Here is a 19,794-nt window from a genome sequence, read left to right on the forward strand (position 1 = left end):
GCTTGATGGTCTTTGGTCATAGGAAGGTGCCAGTAGCTACTGTGGATCCCCCTTCTCTGCATGAGTTTGTAAGACCAAAGGCATCTTCATCTGGTTTTGCACAAAATGTACAATATTCATATCCCAATGACCTGTCTCTGTTCTGCCTTCAGGCAGAAGGTGCTTCCTAAATCATGAGAGGCTGCAGAAGGGATGGACTTCAAAATCCCATTTTGTTCAACTCAATGTGTCCGTCCATCCATCCATCCATCCATCCATCCATCCATCCATCTATCCATCCATCATGTGTCTGAGAGCCCTTGTGCAGAGTACACACTGGGCACTGAGGGAACAAACGGGACAAGCACACCTTCTGTCTTAGCAAAGCTCACAGGCTGTCGGGCTGGCAGACAATGACAGGCATTATCAGGAAACTGGACAGACACATGCAGGAAAATGAAACTAGACCAGTTTCTCACACTATATACAAGAATAAACTCAAAGTGGATTAGAGATTTAAATGTAAGACTGGAAAGCATACAATTCGTAGAAGAAAACGTAGGCAGTAAACTCTCTGAAGTTGCTCTTAGTAATATATATTTTTTGGATATGTCTCCTCGGGAAATGGAAACAAAATAAAAAATAAATAAATGGAACTACATCAAACTAAAAAGTTTTTTGCACAGCTAAGGAAACCATCAACAAAATGAAAAGACAACCTACTGAATGGGAGAAGATACTTGCCAAGGATACATCCAATAAGGGGTTAATATCCAAAATATATAAGGACTTCATATAACTTAACACCAAAAAGACAATCAGATTAAAAAATGGGCAGAGGACCTGAATAAAAATTTCACCAAAGAGGACATACAGATGGCCAATAGAAATATGAAGAGATGCTTAACGTCACTAATCATCAGAGAAATGAAAATTCAAACCACAATGAGATGTTACCTGTCATAAATGGCCATCACCAATAAATCAACAAACAAGTGTTGGCGAGGATGTAGAGAAAAAGGAACCCTCGTGCACTGTTGGTGGGATTGTAAATTGGTACAGCACTATGGAAAACACTGTGGAGTTTCCTCAAAAAATTAAAACTAGAAGTACCATATGACTTAGCAATCCTACTTCTGGGCATTTATCCAAAGAAACCTGAAACGCTAATTTGAAAACATATATGCACCCCTATGTTCATTTCAGCATTATTTACAATAGCCAAGATATGGAAGCAACCTGAGTGTCCATCAACAGATGAATGGATAAAGAAGAAGTGATATATATATATATAATGAATTATTACTTGGCCATAAAAAAGAATGAAATCTTACCATTTGTGACAACATGAATGGATATAAAGGGTATTATGCTGAGTAAAATAAGTCAGAGAAAGACAAATACCATATGATTTCAGCAATATGTGCAATCTATAAAACAAAATAAATGAACAAACAAAACAGAAACAAGCCCATAGATACATAGAACAAATTGATGGCTGTCAGAAGCAGGGCTGGAGAGTGGTGAAAAAGGTGAAGGGATCAAGAAGTACAAATTGGCAGTTACAAAATAGTCACGGGGATGTAAAGTACAGCATAATGAATACAGTCAATAACACTGTAATAACTATGTATGGTGTCAAGTCAGTACTAGTCTCTCTCATAGGGGGATCACTTCATAAGTTAAATAAATGTCTAACCACTGTGCCGTGCACCTGAAACTAATATAATATTGAATGGCAACTGTAACTGAAAATTAAAAAAGAAATTTTTTAACGTAAAAAAAGAAAAGAACTGTGGTCACACCAGCCTAGGTGTGGGAGCTCAAGGGACGGGAGGGAGGGAAGATGTGTCAGGGAAGGCTGCTGGAAATCCCCTACCCCAAACCCTGTCCAGTGGAGAGGAGAGACGTTGCCTGGGCTGTGCAGAGCTCAGCTTGGAGAGAGGGCAGACAAGGTGTGCTATGGGAAGGGGCTGGGCCTGGCCTGGGACAAGACGGAGGCACGAAGTGGCCAGGTAGGGGAGGTTCTGAACTTCCTTATCACCCTCCTGTATAGAAACAACGTGCCTTTGCACCAGAGCCTTGAGGAGATGTGGAAGACCCAGAGGACGCTGACCTTAGTGATCCTTGGCGTTCGTTCTTGCCTCCTTTTCTCTTGTTTCCTTCCAGAGGCAAATCAACCTTCCCAGCTCTGACCTGCCATGACCCTTCTTTGTGGTGGTCTACTTTCCTTGTGCTTCCCACTTTCTATGCTCTACGACATGGAGCTACGTTCTTGTCTCCCAGAGGGCCAGATGGGTCCTAAAGCTAGGTCCATGATGAGCCTCTCCTTGCACCTGCTACAGGCTGCTCCTTTAACAAAGGGCTCACCAAACTTGAGAGGATGGACTGAGGGGACGAGCAGCTCACAGTTGCTGTTGGGCCAGCACGGGCACACTCAGAACTCCCAAGTGCTCACCAGGTGCCAAGGGGATGCCAGGCACCATCCCTGATGCGGCCCTTTCTGGTCTGACAACAGATGGCAGAAACCTGTGGTTAGGGTTCCTGTCTTGTCATAGCCGCAAAAGAAACACAGTTGACACCTAACGCCATGAACAAAAAGCCTGGCAGCTGATAAAAATAGAGGCAGGCCACGGGCAGCCAGTGTTCTCTGTCCCCGCCTTAAAGGCACGGCTGGTAAGTCATGTATGTACTGCAATTGCCAGATTTACTGAAGAAAAGTTTTCTTGCACAAGGTCCTCAGGATGAGATTTTTTTTTTAAAGTCATCCCAAAGTTACTTGTTTATTTTTTTCTCCTTACAAGGCATGGAACTAAATTTGTAACTTTCTCAAAGTGCTAAAATTAAACGCGGGTTCTTTGCCATGCAGGAGTCAGCAGCAGTTCTGCGCCAGTGTGTTCAGCCCCCTCCCCGTTTCCCCGCACCGCCTCCTCTCCTGCTGAGAGGTGGTCCATTGGGGCGGGACGGAGATAAGGCCCAGCCAGCAGGGTAGGAGCTGCCCTGAGACAGACAGCTGTGCACTCCAACCACGGCAGGTGCGGGGTGTATCCTAAGATGCCCTGGTAGCTCCAGGCAGAGTTCATGTCACTTACTTCTCAGACACTGGGAAGACATTGAGAAATGTTCTCTTTTGATGTTTTATGGTCAAACATGTCTCCTTTGTTGATTTTAAAGGCACTTTCCTAGTTTCAAGGGTTTCTGTTTGCCTATTTGAAGTCGATTAGGAAGCCATCGGACTCTGAAGACGAGAAACTCACGAGGTCTGTAGAAGAGCCTGTTTTTGGCTGGGCGGGTTCAGCCGGTGTAAGGACCCGGCTGCTTTGCAGAGAGCATCCAGGACCTGCTGGGGAGCCTTTCCCAAATGTGGGGAGCTCGGTCCCACAGAACTAGCATTCTCCACATGGGAAGTCCAAGAGCGAATATCATGGGAACGCTGGCCTCAGGTTTTAAAAGTGCTAGCTCTTCCTGTTCAATCATTGTTTGCAGACAGCAATTCCACCTCTGCAAGTTCCCCAGCCTCTGTGTTAAATAGTTAAAAAATTTAGAATAGATACAGAGACTCTGGGGGAAATGGTGTCACAGGAGCTGTTTGCCAACATCCGGGCTCTCCTCAGGAGCACCAGCTAGTGCGGGGCAGTAGGACTTACTTTGGCCACTGAAATATGAGCAGGAGTGAGGTATGTCACCTCCAGGTGGAAGCCTTTAAGGACCATTGCACTAGCTGCCACATTTCCCACGCCTGCCACTGTGACTGGAGATATTCTAGACCAGAGGTCGGCAAGTGTTTTCTGTAAATGGCCAGAAAATAAATATAATATTTTAGGTTTCCTGGGTCATATGATCTGTGTCACAACTAGGCCCGCTCCTCTCTGTGGCCTGAAAACAGCTGCAGACAGTGTATAAATGAGCAGGTGTGGCTGTGTTCCAATAAAATTTAAGTTACCAAAACAGGTAGGGGGCCAGACTTCGCCTGCAGGTGTCTGTTGGTGTCCCAGGAGAGGGCGCTGTGGAGCAGGCCCTCAGCTGCCCGTGAGGAACATGCAGTATGGGTGAGAAGTAAGCCTCCGAGGGTTTGGGCTGCTTGTTACTGCAGCATAACCTGGCTCACACTGACTGATACAGGGCACCCAGAGCGACACACACCCACTAATGTCCCTCAGGCAGTTTGGTGATGACTTTAGTTACCTGTTTGGTTTCTTACTTGGTTTATGAGAGAACTGTTCTAAATTATAAGTAATAGTTTTCTAATTTGATCCAATGACCTATGTAATCAAATAATTGGATTTTAAAAAGTGCAGTCAGCTTAAATAGCCTGTTTCCCTCTCCTCTTTTCTAATAACCCCCCCCCCACCACCACCAGCAGAAAGGTGACATGTGGGTGCTGCTCCATTATTGCCAAGGAACTGAGCTGACCCTCTGACCTCTCCAAATGGCAGGGAGAAATAATTCATAAGGGTGCAAATGTGAGCAGGGATGGCCATCTGAGGCTCAGGCCCACCACACACCCCCGGGACTCCCTCAGCTGGTCACCTCACAGCTGCGCCCCTCTGCAGCCATCGACAAGTCCCAAGCCCTCAGGAGCTGGTAATGGTGTGTACGCCACATGGCAATTCTGGTGTGACATTGTTTGATGGGCAAGGTTATTCAGTATTCAGTGAGACAGACATGGTCCCATGCCCACCCAAGGAGAAATCGAACGGGGTCAGGTGTCAGGACAGAGGTGAACACCACCCAGCTTCTGAAGGACTTTGAAATCCAGGAGGATACCCATGTACACAATGACAAAGGAACACATTCTATGACAAATGTACGGAAGAATTCCTGCAGGCACAGAGACAATGGAGGAATTAATCTGGTTGATGGAAAGGTGACCTGGAGGCCCGGGGAGCTGCACAGCGGAAGTGTACATTTCAGATGGAGGCAGAGGGTGGGCAGGAGTTTCCACGTAGGATGGTCTGTGTGTTGCACAGTGGGCAGAATGAGATGGAGGGGGGCAGGCAGGAAGCAGGCAAGGCCTCAGCAAAGGAATCCAATGCCACGGTCTTGGTGAGGGGTCAGCCAGAGCCAGACCAGTGGGGGGATACAGACAGCAGGTCTGTGCAGCCAGCATGGAAGTGGACAGTGACAGGTGGGAAGGCTGGAAAGACAATCTGGGGCTGAGTTTGAAGGGCTTTGCAGGCCAAGCTAAGGAGCTTGCTGTTTATCCTAAGGCAGTGAGGAAGCTCCAGAAGCATTTGTGGGCAATCAGCCTGAGTACAGATGGGTTCACGAGGGCACCCTAGAAGCAGGAATTCAGGAATCAGTTGATGCAGTCTCGGTGAGGGCTGAGAGGGGCCTGAACCAGGCAGGGTAGGTGTCATGGTGAGGAGCGATTCCCTGGCTGTGTCTGGGACACAGTTTGCCTGATATGCACATGTAGCACCACATGTCCCAGCTCCCTGACAGTTAAGTTGGTGGCTGGGTGACTAGTTCTGGCTAATCAGGGAGGTGACTGCAGAGATCTGGTGACCAGATAGGAGAGGAACTCATGTTGCTTCTAGGCTGAGGCAGTCAAATGCCCAAGTGCCTCCTCTGTCCTCTCTTCCTGTTGGAGGCCATGGACTGAAGATGGCATAGCTCCAAGAGGAAGCAGGTTGGATGCCAATTACTGCCTGAGCATGTCACCCAAGAGAGCCACCGGACTCATGCACAAGCACGTGACAAATGTTCACTGTGTTATCTGGAATTGATTATTATAGCACATGACCTTCATCCTGACAATCACAATCAGAGAAAAATTCTGGAATTAGAGCTGAGACCCCAGAGGTGACAGGGAGAGTAGAGTTTGGAACTCGCAGGGTCTTTGCTTCCGGACTTTGTGAGAGGATGGACTTAAGAACAGGATGCAGGTTTGAGGAAAGAGGAGAATAGTTATTCTGACATATATTGAAATTGTGGTACCTCTCCAGGTGTAGCCATCAGGTAGTAAGAAAAAGAATCTATAGTTTAGAAAAGGTCTTGGAGGGCAGAATTAAAGCATTTTGGGGTTCAGCAGTTGGTTGGAAGGGAGCCCCATGGAGAGCGTGTAGAGGATGGATAGGGAAGGCCAGGGGGGCACCAGTGTTCATGTGAGGGTTACAGAAACAGTGTCCAGGGGAGGAGGCAAGAACTGTGAGAGAAGGGTCCCAGAAGCAACGACAGGAGAGAGGCTCAGGAAGGCAGTCTTGTCCCTAGTATCCAATGCTGATGAGCTGTCAAGGAGGAGGAAGATGGAGCAAGGACACTGGGCCTGGGCACCGGTGACCGTGGCCAGCTGGGTTTCGGCAGCAGGGGTGGAGGTAGAGGGTGGATCGCAGAGTTGAGTGTGTCCAGTGCGAGAAAGCAGACGTATGTTAGTGGTAGAGAGAAGGATGAGATGGGGGCCTCGGCAGCAGGGCTGGGAGAAGACAATGCAGAAGGGAGACGGGACAACATCCTCTCCTTCTCCGCCACAGCCAGCAGCTCAGCACTGCACCTCCGCAGACCCGCACCGTGCCCATGGCACCCTCCAGGAGGGGGCAGCGCCCAGACAGAGGCAGCCCCTCGCCACCTTCCTTCTAGTCCCCTGCTTCCACGTCTTCTTCCCTGTGCCCTTGGCTCTCAGAACAAAGCACTGGGACGCTGGGTCTGGAGCCTGTAAGATTTTCCCATAGGGCTATTTGGTGCACAGAAACCTTCATGAGAAACCTTCAGGCTGCTGTCCCACAGGATCCTTTTAAAGGTGAAAGGAGCACACATTCCAGGATCTCCCACATTTTCCACCCTCCCGTTACCACTGCAGACAAGCTCCAAACTGGGGGAGGACATTAAATTAGTGCCTTTCAGTTTCAAACCCGGAAGCCAGAGCACTCCTCCTTTTCTGTTTTAGAACGCCCCTCTCCCTACCTGGACCCTTTGGCTAACATTATACAATCGCCACTTTTCTCCTTTATTTTTCATCATAGCTTTTCCTTCCTTTTCAGTGTTAACACCAACACAGCCTCAGCCTCAATCCTTTCTTTCTGTAAAGGGCCAGAGAAACAATATGTTAGGTTCTGTGTTGCATTGTGTCTTCCTCTTCTTTTTTCCCTTTACTTCTTCCTCTACCCCTACTCATCCTCTTCTCTTTCATTTTTTTAAAAAACATCCTTTAAAAAATACAAAAGTCATTCTTAGTGCAAGAGCTTTACAAAAACAGCCCCACAGGCCATAGTTTCCCCACCCCAGGCGTGGCGCGGTGTCCTGACAGCAGCGTCAGCTGGGGAGCTCTGAATATCGTCCCTGAGCACTACTCTGTCCCTTCCCCTCCTCACCATGAGTGCGGGTCCCCGGCCCACTGCTGGCGCAGCAAGCTGGCCCCAAGTCTAGGCCTTGAGGAGCAAGGCAAGTTTCCCAAGTCCCAGGGAACCACTGGGCCTCTGGCCTGGGCATCAGCATGAGGCCTGTGAAGCAGGCCTGAACCCGGCTGGACTGGGAGCAGCTCCCCGGCCTCGCTGTTTGCTGTTTGTTATACAGAATCCCTGCACACGGGCCTAGCAAATACATCACACCCTCTCTTCCTCCCTCCCTCTCGGACTTGGTTTTATTGATGGGATGAACCCTGGGATTGGGATGTTGGAAAGGTCTCATCAGGTGGCGTGGCACACACCACACAGGAGTCTAGGCAGCCAGGGTCATGGCTGGCCTGCAGCAATGCCTCCCGGCCCTGGTTTACATCCCCTACACTGTTGCCCTCAGGCACAGGGACAAGCCCTTCCTTGCTTTGGGATCTCTGGTACCAAACACAGGCCCTGTACCGAGAACACCATGTTACATGTCTGTTGAAATCCTCCAGTCAAATCCCTTTGGAGCCCAGTGAAGGGAAATATTCTAGGGTGACCAGCTGTCCTGCTGCGCCCAATTTTAGTGCTGAAGTCCTGGGGCCCAGAGAACCCCAGTCCTGGGGGTACCAGGATATGGGTCACCCTCTGCAGACTTAGGCCTGGGGTCAGGCAGAACCTGTGGCACAGCCTGGACCATGAGAGATGGGATGCGCTGTCTCTGAGACAGGCTGGTGGGTGTCGAGCTGGCTGCACCACTCACAGAGGGGCGGCAGGGGACTCTAAGATCCCAGACCCAGATCACACCCCAGGCCAATCACTTCGGGACTGGAAAAGCTGTCTAATATCATATCCCAAAGCCTCAGTTTCCTCATCGGTTAAATGAAGCAACAGCAGTGCTTCCCCAGCTAAGATGCTGTCAGGGTGAAGTGAATGGGGCCGGGGCTGTGCTGGGGGGACCAGGTAGCCACATTTGTTCAGTCCTCCCAGTGATAGTGATGGGCAGCCAAAGCTGAAACCTACCACAGAGTATTCCAGGTGGGGTCCTCAGATTTCTCTGGCGGTAGATGCACGAGGCCAAGGGCACTGAACCACACACGGCCTGTCATTGGTGACAGACCAGCAAGGGCCGACAGTCAGGAGTGAACACTGATCCACAAGCACGCTAACTGAGCCCAGGCTTCTGTGACAGGAGCTGCGACTGCAGGCAGTCTCTGCTCCCCACCATCCCTTATCCACCACCAGCCTGCTGGAACCTTCAGCTTGGTGCCATAGCAGAGGGAATCTCGGAGCAGAGAGCAGTGACTAGAACAGAGAGGCACCCAGAGCCCTGAGTGTCATAGCGGACATCTTAGAGCTTGTGACTCATCCCCTGATTCTCTGAGCAGCAGAAAGAACCACCACAGACAACACTAACGTGCACACCTGAGGACAGGCCACCCTTTGTCCTCTCACTTGACCCTGACAGCAAGTCAGCTGGGGAGGCACCAATATAGCTCCATTTAACAGATGAGAAAACTGAGGCTCTGGGAGAAGAGATTGGGCAGCTTTTCTGGGTCATAAGGGGCAAGGACAGTGTTGAACTCAGCTGTTAATGGCAGCTCTACAGGCTCAGAGAGGCTTGGCAACTCTCCTAGGGTGACACAGCAAGTGGGCAGGAGACTCTCTGACCTACACTGCACTGTGCCAGGTCCCAGGCTAGAAGAGAAAGAGAAGGAGGAGGCAGATGCGCCTTCACAGAGCTCCGGCAGCTCGCTGCAGGGACCAGCAGGCGTTTTCCTGCTCCCTCTCCTTTGGCTTGAGGTCAGCCCTGAGCATTTTACAGAAGAGGAAGCTTAAGGGTTAAGTGATGCCCAGGCCCTGGACTCCTATCCACACCACTCCTGACAGGAGGCAGGGGGCAGGGAGGGCTGCTGGGTGAGCGCAGCCCTGAGATGTGATTTATACCCTGCGGGCCTCAGTGTCCTCATCTATGAATGAAAATAATTCAGCCTGCTGGTTCTCCCAATGATGAGGTGTGCCACACAGCAGAGGAAGCTGAGATGGGCCAAGAAGCCCAGGCAGGGGAGGGGAGGTCAGCAGGGGTGGGAGGAGGAGACGAGGGTGGAGCAGCTGGCAGGGGCAGGGGGTGCAGACCACAGACAGGGCTCTGGGCAGCCCTGCACCCCAGAGGCCTTCAGGTTGCTGCTACGACTCCAGCCTTCAGGCTGAACAGTGCTCACTGCATTTTGTCAGGACTACTGTATCTTAGAGCCATTTCTATAGAAACCACAACCCCCGCACTTCCTTTCCATTTTATAGGAACACAAAAGCCGGCTAGAAGAACCAGTGATGTTGACGAGCCCTAACTCAGCCACCGAGGGGCTCCCTTGTCCACGCAGCTCACTCAGGGCATGGCTCGGCCACACCAATGCTCTGTGTGTGTGGCCATGAGTGTGGGTGTATTTGATTCTTATTTGGTTCGTGTTCCTCCACAGGGTTTCAGAATCAAGTCAGTTAAATGGCAGCAGGATCATCTCATGTTGGATGGCCCTCTCTGATCTGTGGTCACCATCACACAAGGGGGTGACATCGGAGCCTGTCTAACAGATGGACTCAGCTGGAGCCGCTTCTCTGAGGCCTCACACACCAACCTGGCTGGAGAGCGGGGACACAGGCATGGCCCAGCCCAGCCACCCCTTCTCCACTCCAGCTGGAAGCTCTTCCAGGGCAACAGGCCAGTGGCTCAGAAATTTGTACAGAATACTGTGCAATGTTCACTGAGAGCTCGATAATTATCAATGACAGTCGCCCTTGCTCTCCAGAAGAAAACGTGGCCGGACCCGTGACCCAAGGTCTTACAAAACCTCTGCCCCTCATGGTCCAAGAAGCCCTGGATGTGCAGGCAAGGGGGTGCACACCAGTAGACGGAGCTGCCCTGGGTTCTAGGTGACCAGCCTTGTCATCTCACAGGGGCAAAAAAAAAAAAATGTTCCTGTCATTGAAGACATTCTGTGTCACAGCTTGGATGAACACACCAAGTCTTGAGGGGTCTGGGGATGACAGGGGGCTGGCTGGACACTCGCAGTGGCCAGCAGTGACCCATGCCCCCTGGGCACCGAGGAGCGTGGGTGCTCCTGCTTTGCCAGCCCGGAGCCTGTCCCCATGATGCCGGGCTGGAACATGGCACCTCTGCTTGCGGATGAAGGCATGTCTGAAATGGTGCTGTATTTCTCCAGATGCATGACCACAAAGCCCACGTTTGCCCCCCTCCTACTGCTCTGTGCCCCCAAGCACAAAACTCTGAGACTGGGTCCCCCTCCCAGAGCACGTCCAGCCAGGGGATGGACATCCCACTGTGACACGTGAGGCCAGCAAAGTGACACAGAACCAGAAAGGCAGCATTGGACCACAGCCAGAGCTGAGGGACTGGTCTCTGGTGCAGCCCGACCACAGACAGCATGCTGGGGCCTGCAGGACACAGCATGTGGTAGCTCATGCTTAACTCCCAGCTGCTCAGCATCACCCCTTACGTCTCCCAGGAGTTGCTACATTGGGATGGGCAGGCAGGTGGAAACTGCTTTGCTTGACCTCTTGCCCTTTGCAACGACATGCATTAAAGTCCAGAGCCTGGCCACAACTTTCCATCAAGTCACATGGATGAAAAATGGGTCCCAGGAATCCAGTCATCTCTAACATAAGCTAATCCAGCACTTAAGTCTTTGTGGAACAAAGTGGGGCACACATGTTTAAAACAGCTGTTTCCTCCCTGCTCTGGGGGCTGTCTACAGCAGAGCCAGACTGCAGAGCCAGGAACACTCTCTCTGCTATAGAAACTCAGAGGCTGAGAGGTGAGGAGGACAGAGAGGTGGAGAGAACACCAAACCGGATCCTGCACCCGTGCCTGTGGAACCCACTTCCCAGGGCAGGAGGAAAGTGCCAGAGAGCTCTGCTAATGTCCCTGGGCCCTGCTTGCTGAGTTTTGGAACCCCCCATGAACACTGAGGGTGGTGAGCCTTGGACTTAGTACCCACGAATGACAGGATGCAGAGACCAGATACCCTGGCGGCCCTGGCTGGCTGATTGGGAATAAGGTCCCTCCTCTCCCTATCTCTCCCCACCTTCCCCTCATCTCCTCCTCCGTCCTTCACCTTACTAGTGGAAGTGGAACCAGTGCCACGCCCAGAAACAGAAGGTATTTGTAAAAAGAATAAAAGTACTAAACAATGTAATCAATTCTGGTTCTGAGCTCTGGCCCTTTCACTCTTTGTTGAAAGGGAAAGGAGTTGGCAAGGGTGATAGAGATGTTAAAAACATCCTAACACTAAACCAAGACATTCTCCATGACACAAGTAGGCTGAAGGCAAACTAAGACAGGATAGCTTTCTTGCACGGTGAGCCAATTATTCAAAGGCTGTGTTGTGGACCATTAAAAGCCCCTCACTGAACATTGAGAGTCTCAGTCACATCTTTACTCTAGTAGTGACAGGTACACATACCTACCAAGGCTTGGCAGGGGTGGGGGTGGGGGTCCCTGGGGCCAGGCAGTGAGAAGGGAAATACTGGGTTGTCAGAAAAGTCATGACGCACTTTTGCAACGAAAAACATAGAAAAAAGTACGTCATGACTTTTCCGACAACCCAATATTTCACCCCAGAGGGTGTGCTGCCTTGGCCTCCTTCATGTAGTTCAGGGGACAGGATGCTGAGCTCGGAGCTGAGGATGGAGCCCCCAGACCCAGGGAGGGATGCCCAGTGCCTCCCTGTCCGCGCCCCGAGGACGTTACCTGGGCGGGAGCGCTGCAGGACAGATGAGCCAGGTCCCCGATCCTGGCCGCGGCTCGGGGATCACTGGAGCTGATCAGAACGGGAGCACTAATTTCCATGGAATGCCTGTGGCTGGCGGCCTGCGAGGACCTGTGTGTCACGCTGAGCGCCGTGAAGGAGTGGCGTTTCTTGGCATTCTTCTTGCCGTCCACACGCTGCTGAAAGGCACTGACTGCCCCTGTGCTGCTTAAAGTGGGACCCGGGGCCACACTGGCCACTGCACCAGAGTCGGAGGGCAACAAGGCGTGGCAGCCAGACACAGCAGTTGGGCAGGGCTTGTCCATCTCAATGAGCTGCTTGGCAGAGTCGTTGAGCTACGTGAGAAAGGGGGAGAGGGGGGGCTTCATTAAAGAATGATCACATGCTACATCCAGCTCTCTGAGCTCGCCCAGCCTGCATTCTCATACAAAAGCTGACAATGTGTTCAAATTGGTCAGATCTTTCTAACAGGGCATCCAGTATGAATGATGCAGTAAAAAAAAAAAAAACACAACAAAGGCTGGAGTGACATCTGCAGATTTTATTGAAATGGTTTCTGGGTCAGCTGTGTTTTCCAAGGGCTGCTACCACGTGTGCCCCAATGGAGCCCCAATGCTTTCTTGGGCTGACCATTTGTGGGGTGCAAAGTGCAGACTTGCAGAGAATGAGGGACCACAGAGAGAGAGAGAGTGAGGGGCCACAGAGAGAGGGCAAGGAACGCACAGCCATCACCTGATATTCACCATGACAACAGGTTCCTGGCCTGCTTGCACAACCCAGTCACTTTGGTAGGAGAATTCAAGGCATGTGACCAGATGCACTTTCCAATCACTGGTGACTGCAGGTGGCAGGAAAGTCTGGCTGGGTGAGCGTGGGAGCCCTAGATGTTCTTTTCAGTCAAGACCCAGAGCCGATCTGACCCCAGTCCATGAGGAGTTTATACTGCATTACTGCCAGCAATTCAGCAAGGATGCAGGATAGGACCCCTTCCCTCTCCCACAACCTGCTCCACAAAATAGCAGGTGCTTTTACAGGGAAGAGTTTGATCCTGGTGGCGCTTATCAGGGCTCAAGTCCATGACAGCCTGAGGCAACTGAGCATCTGTCCTCTGGTGGCTAACACAGCCTTCTGTCCTAGCTGTGCTGGTGGTGCCTGGAGGCTGTAGGGACTGTGGGAGCAGAGATGCCCTGTTCTCCAGTGGCGGGTCCACCAGAGCCTCAAGTTACATGAAGGGTCAGTTCACCGTCTAGGAGCCATAGTGTCCCCCTAACTCCTACACCTGGAGCAAGTTTCTCATTCAAGGTGTATGATGGAGCCCCTTCCCTCTGAGGCTGCACTTGGCTCAACCTCGGTTTATGTCTAAATGTGGGACTTAGAGCAACTGAAAGAATGAAGCAGAGGGAGCTAGTTTCTGTGCTCAGTGTGGTCAGGAAGAAAATGGGATGTGAGATCAGCTTGGGACCATCTCCACAAGATGGGTTAAACAAATGCCATTATGCTAGACAAATGCCTTTAAAATTCCATTCTTTCTGCCTCATCTTTTCAGAAGTAGCAGAAGAAACTGAGTCCATGTCAGCGGGCCCTCTGGGGACCTCCCCGGGGAGCATGGAGTTAAACATGAGGGAACTCGGGCTCTTGCTTTTCATTTTCCCCTCACCTGGCAAAAAGGGTGTGGGTGTCATGGGCTCGGAGGAGGCCTGGCACAGGCCTCTGTGCCGCATGACTGGGCAGCAGCAGCTACCGTAACACCTACACTAGCGGGTGTGGGCGCCCCAGCCCGGCTTCTTGACAGAGCCAGCGCGCAGCCAGACCCAACCGCAGTCCAGAGCACAGCCCAGCAGCGCCCGCTGGATTCCCAAGGCTGTCTGAGGCGCCGTCCCTGCCCTCTCCTTTTCCCTTTCCGGACACCACCTTCCCAAATGTCTAGCCTGCGGACATCAGCTCTGTGTGGTCCCTAGGGGGAAACGACCTGACAAGAGTCACCGCAGGCTCTGGCTCTGCTCTCTGAAGGCAGTTGATGGAGAGGCCTGAGGCTCTCCATCACCTGACCCGGAACAAGTGAAAACAGCCAGAAGCCGGCAAGCTGGGTTCTTGCAGGTGGACAGAGACGTTCCCAGCCCCATTCTATTTCTTTTCAATCGGTTCAAAGATGGAAAGGCCCCTCCGCTCTGAAAAAGCACCTGTTTTCCTAAAATTTACATCAAGATCTGGGCCTCGTTCATGGCTTTCCTGCGTGATCAAAGGGAGGCGCAGGTGTGCCTTTCCCTGAGAGGCCTACAAAGTGAGCTCTCAGGTCGCTAGCTGCCACCCGGCAGACCAGACCTGTACTAACTGCTGCGGTAATGGGTGGGTTCCTGTATGTTGCCTTAGGCACAGGATAATAAAAGTAGCAAAGTAAACAGGAGAAGCAGAAAGAGAAATGCACTATCTCAGTGCTGAGGTTGAATGCACCCTGCCGCCTACCTGGATTCCAGATGCCCTTCAGCAGAGCATCCCCTTAGTCCTACCATAATGTGGGGGAGGGAGTTTGGATGATGACTGTGCACAGGAGGCAGAGATAATATTCCCACCACAATGCCAGGGATTAGCAGGGCTGAGCTGGCCAAGAGGCCTTAAGCCCAGAGACCTAGAGTTTCAGGGTGTCCAGGCAGAGCCAGCCACCTCGGGCCATCCCCAAGCAGGACTCCATATAAGTGCCACGGGATCAGAAGTGGTCCTGGAGTCGGTCTCCTGTTTAGAGCATGGGACAGGACTCGGCTTGGTCAGGACGGTCCATCCACATTTTTTTCTGCCAGAGTGGGACAATGGCATGGAGTGTCCAGGGGAGGGACCACGAGGGTAGGGGTGAGGGGCAGTGAAAGAGGAGTAGAGCACACCAAAGACTAATCTCTCTTCTTCACACTGTGGCCAAGCTGTGCTGCTCTGGGAAATGCTCAGCGAGGGAGTGCTGAGCATATAAACCGCATCCTACATGCTCCCCTGCCTCCCATACTCTGGCAGGACGCAGCTTTCCCTGCACTGAGGCCTCTTCCCAGGCCCAAGGGACTTCAGATGGCGAGGCCTCTGGCTGCTGGCGGAGCACAGCAGGTCAGGTAGGTGTTCCAGGTCAGCCCCTGACTGCCTCCCTGGAGTGCATGGCCACCTCCCTCAGCACTCACTGCCAAGGTCAGCCCCTACCCCAGAGGTCAGAGAAGAAGACATAACACAGAGCCCTGCTGGAACACCAACACACCTGCAAGCCAGATGGAGACAGAGAGGGGTAAAGGGAAGCCAAAGCAAAGACCGTGCAATGCACAGAGTTTAGTGCTGAGGGTGAGGCACAGCCAGAGATGCCGGTTTAGACAAGGGGTGAGTCAACAGAGGCCACTGTGGGGAGCAGTTTGAAGCCTTCCTTAGGGAATGGACTGAGCAGGGTCTGGAAGGATGCGCAGGGTTCCCACGGGAGCAGGGAAAGGACGTGGGCAAGGAAATCCACGAAGGCTGGAGATCCTTGCAGGCAGGTAGAGGCAAGCTGCAGCCAGCTGTGGATCTGCAGGTCACCGATGCAGGAGCCACGCCCATGCCCTTGGCTGAGCCCAGAACGTGGGCTGCGGCCAGGTGGGGGCTGGACCAGGAAGGGCCATGCCACCGCATGGTGGAGTCTGGCCACAGTCCTGGATTAGGGGAGTCCCTCAGCCCTGTGCCAGTGGAGGAAAACACCAGGTTCTCACTCAGCATGTACTACTATGGTTTACAGCTGGTAGTATCTTGATGAGTTGGAAAAAAATATATATATATAAAGCTCTGCTGAATGTAAGCAGTGATAGCACAGCAGGCCTCACCTCTGTAGATCACACACGCTGCCTTCAGATGGTCCAGGCACAGGACTGTCAGTATTTTCATTACAAATACCTGCTTTCAGAGGGAGGTTATGAAAAACTCACTCCAGGCTCCAAAATGTATGATCTAAATCCAGGATTGTTTCCTTTGAAATGCTTCCTCCAACTAGGCTCAGCTGTTTTGCTCTATTTTATGGCTCTCATTCATTTGCTTCCTCAACAGTGCTAGCTCAAAGAACAAAGCAGGGCCCGTTCCCTCCCACAGCCCTTTGCAGGGTGCTCCAAAGAGTCCAGCTCCAGGACCCCCGTGTTCTGCACCCACCCTGCAGGGCCAAAAGCAAAACAGAGAAGCAGAAACGCATGGTGCCTCCCATTTTCGGCATCGGAACATGGTCTAAACACTACCCACCGCGTGTCTCCACTTGGAAGGTTATTATATGCCTGAGGCTGGGCTCAGATAACTCCATTCTTCCCCAAAGCGGCAGACCTGGACTGTCTCGCTTACTTCCCCCATGACTCTGTTGACTCAGTTTTAGAAACTCCATCTTCAAAATCAGGAAACCCTGGCCCTGGCAGGTCAGGTGTCTGCACAGCCAGGGCACACAGAGCCGTTACTGGAGCCGAGGCCCGGCCGCCAAGAGCATGGCATCACCTGGCCCCTTGGCAGTGCCATCCATGCACCGATAGCTGCGCAGCCCACCGCAAGCACTTGTCAGTCCTCACCATGTCCCCCCAGGGGCTGCTCTCAAATAACCACAGTACCCTCTCCTTCTCGAGGGAGAGCTAGAGTGCGGGGGGCACAACGCCTTTCTCACTCATGCCTTAACAAGCCGAAGAAGCCCCCACAGTGGGTGCTGAAGTGAGGGCCAATGCATTTCCATTATAGACAGTACTTTCAACAAACTGCAGGAACAGTAAGAATTTCTGCTTCCAAGTGGTGAGTTCTCAACATTTCATCAGTAGCTCTAGAGCCCCTAACATCTCTGCAGGAAGCCAGGGAACTTCCAAAGAAAGGCCTCCTGATGAGAGAAACAGTTCAGTTTCATCTTCTTTACTGGATCTTCGCTGGTGATAAGTGGCTTCTTATTGGAGATACAGTAAAACCTTGGAGTGCAAGTAATGTGCTTTGTGAGTCTTCCATAAGACGAGCAAACAGTTCTAACACATTCTAATGTGGTAAACGAGCGATGTTTTGCAATATGAGGAGTTTGTTTCCGGAACGAATTATGCTTGCAAACCAAGGTATTGCTGTATATAAGATTACTCAGTAATTGACCTCCCATGCCTGGAGCCCCTGGCTTGCTAGACGTTGACAAGCGCAGTGGCAGACTGTGGGTGTGTCAGAATCCTGGATGATTGTTGTGCCTCAGGGACTTGGTCCTGGAGGCAAGGCTCATTGTCCAGGGAAGCTGCCGCCGTCTTTTCCACAAACTTCATTAGCCATGTTGCAGGATGCTCAGGGCTGGACCTGGTGGCTAGCGCCACCAATGCTGTCCTAGTTGGAAAGCCTCTCTCTGGGTAAACACACCCATTCACATGGGCTCGTTATTCCAGGGCACCCGCACCTCCCAGCATCTGCCTGTGCCAGTGGCTCCTGAGTCAGATCTGTTCGGAGCAGCCATAATTTCCCATGTCCTCCTACTCCCCTGGGCGCAGTCTCCTCTCACCCACAGGCCTCCTCCACGTGGTGGGGGAACCAGGTGGCTCTGCTCTCCCTGAGCAGGTGTGCAGCCCTGCCTCACGGGGCCTGGGGGATCCTGGCCATTAGCCTGAGTGTCCTGGGGGAGAGCTGAGGAGATGGTGAACAAATGTGGGAGGCTCCCCCTTCATTCCCTCCACAACCAGAATGCTACAGTGTTCTGTGAATGGCTGCTGACTGCCAGCTGTGATGGGGTGGAGTGCGGTGAGGTAGACAAGTGCTTCCTGACAGTAGGATGCTCCCCTCTCCCAACCAAGATGCTCATCTGGAAATGAACAGGCTCTGGGCTCCGTCTGCCTATGAATGGTCACCTGTTTCTCGATGGAGAGTGAGTACTCACAATTTAAAACGAAGGCAACCAATGAATCTTTAAAGGGACACACAATTCAGACAACAAATCTCTGAGCACCTGCCATGTCCCAGGCTCTGTTCTAGGTGCTGGTGATGTTACAGTGAACACAAGAACCTGCTCTAATAAAGCTTAGATTTCAGTGTGCATTGAATTACTCAGGGGCTTTTTAGAGGTGCAGACTCTGGTTCAAAAGGTCTGGCAAGACACCCAATTCTGCATTTCTGTAAGTTCCCAGGAGACAAAGCTTGACAGACCCCATTTGACTAGTAAGCTCCTAGAGCTCTGCTTTGTAACTGTGGCTTCATCCTATCCACAAAATAACTATAAGACATGACAAAAGATAGCAGCTTCTGCTTGGCCTTTCCTTTAATGCTACTACTCCTTTCACAGTGAGCTAAGTGCAGGATGGGTCACCACACCGGGTCGTTGGCCTATTATTCCTTAGACTGTTACAAACTCAGCAGCAGGGGAAGAAGGACCTCTACCTGCCTGAAACGTTTGTCAGGAGACATCTTTGGAGCTTCCTGCTTCAGTGAGATGGGCAGGCAAAGACTGCTGAGCTGCACTGATCAGGGCTTCTTTGTTGTAAACCACTTCATTCTTTGTAAGACAAAACCATCAGCAGGGGCCGTGTGACAACAGAATTATTTCTTTTCAACTCTGGCACTCAATACTTATTAAAGGTCATACCTATTAATAGAACACAGCTAGAGCCTTTGAGGAGAAAAGTTACAAAAATGAGGGCTCTGGACAGTTGACTGAGCCAGTCAAAGCAAGTGTCCTGGTGATGATCACCAGCCAAGCACATCTGAGATCTACCTTCGTCACCACAAAGGCTCATCTGACCCTTATACCAGCCTTCTGAGGTGATATCAACATGGTATTTTACAGATGAGGAAAGTGAGGCTCAGAGAGTTTAAGTGACTTGTTCTAAATCATACAGTCAATAGTGGCACCATCGTTGTCACTCACACCTTTTCTACCATGTCTCATTGCATCTGCCATCATTTGCTTTTACCGCAGAGCATGGGGATGCTTTTCTGATCCTTAGGTTAAAAAAATTAACATATCCATTGAGGTATACCTCTGCCTTTGGCAATTGGAGGGTGTTGGGTTTATTTTAGATATTCAAATGTGGGTCTTTAGAAACCAGAAACTCTTTTTTGGCATGCAAATTAGGTCCGGCAAATTCTCACACTGGGAGGAAGGACTCCAGCTAGTTACCAAGGGTGGCAGACCATTTCTGTTCCTTTCTTTTATTTCGATTATGTGGTGGTGACCTCAGAGGTGTTAACAACACCAAACTTTTATTTACTGAGGAAGCTGGACTCTAGACATTTGTGATACCATGTGCCAACACACTGGGACTGACGTCCCATTCATTCAAACAAATATTTGTTGTGCAACTGCTGTGGGAGGGACTTGACCCTTGAGGTGATTCCCATCCTGAGAATTATACATTTTACAGAGTGGTAAGCAATGCCAGGGCACTGTGGTGGGGTAACGGAAACCAGGATGAGAGGCAGTCGTCGCTGGCTGCTGGAAAGCCCCCCGTGAGACCCACACCCCATCCAGCACAGAGGAGCTGCCTCTTTTCCATTCTGTCCTCTCTGGGTTTGCACTCAAGCCTTGCCCCTCCTCTCAGGGTAACTGAAGTGTACAGGTGAGCCTCTAGTTATGTTGCCAAGTGGGCTGGAGAACTGAGGCAATTATTCATATAAGTGAGGTTTAAAACAAGAAATATCCAGGACTTAAGACAAACAAGAAAACAATCCCATTTACAACTGCATAAAAAAATATATATCTATATATCTATCTATATCTATCTATCTATATCTATCTATCT

The 19,794-nt window shown here is 51.1% G+C and overlaps 1 protein-coding gene across 3 annotated transcripts in view; it reads right to left on the reverse strand.

Moving 5' to 3' along the window:
• SH3RF3 (SH3 domain containing ring finger 3) overlaps positions 1 to 19,794 on the reverse strand; it is a 382,241-nt gene that overhangs the window by 88,369 nt on the left and 274,078 nt on the right. For 2 of the 3 annotated variants that reach the window (XM_019663838.1, XM_019663840.1), the window contains exon 4: positions 12,061 to 12,414. The exons of the other annotated variant lie outside the window; for it this stretch is intronic. In XM_019663838.1, the coding sequence (XP_019519383.1) occupies positions 12,061 to 12,414 (354 nt within the window). The remainder of the gene's footprint in view (positions 1 to 12,060; positions 12,415 to 19,794) is intronic. 3 annotated transcript variants of the gene reach the window in all.

The sequence above is a fragment of the Hipposideros armiger genome, unplaced genomic scaffold (assembly GCF_001890085.2).
Source record: "Hipposideros armiger isolate ML-2016 unplaced genomic scaffold, ASM189008v1 scaffold_406, whole genome shotgun sequence".
Lineage (NCBI taxonomy): Eukaryota > Metazoa > Chordata > Mammalia > Chiroptera > Hipposideridae > Hipposideros > Hipposideros armiger.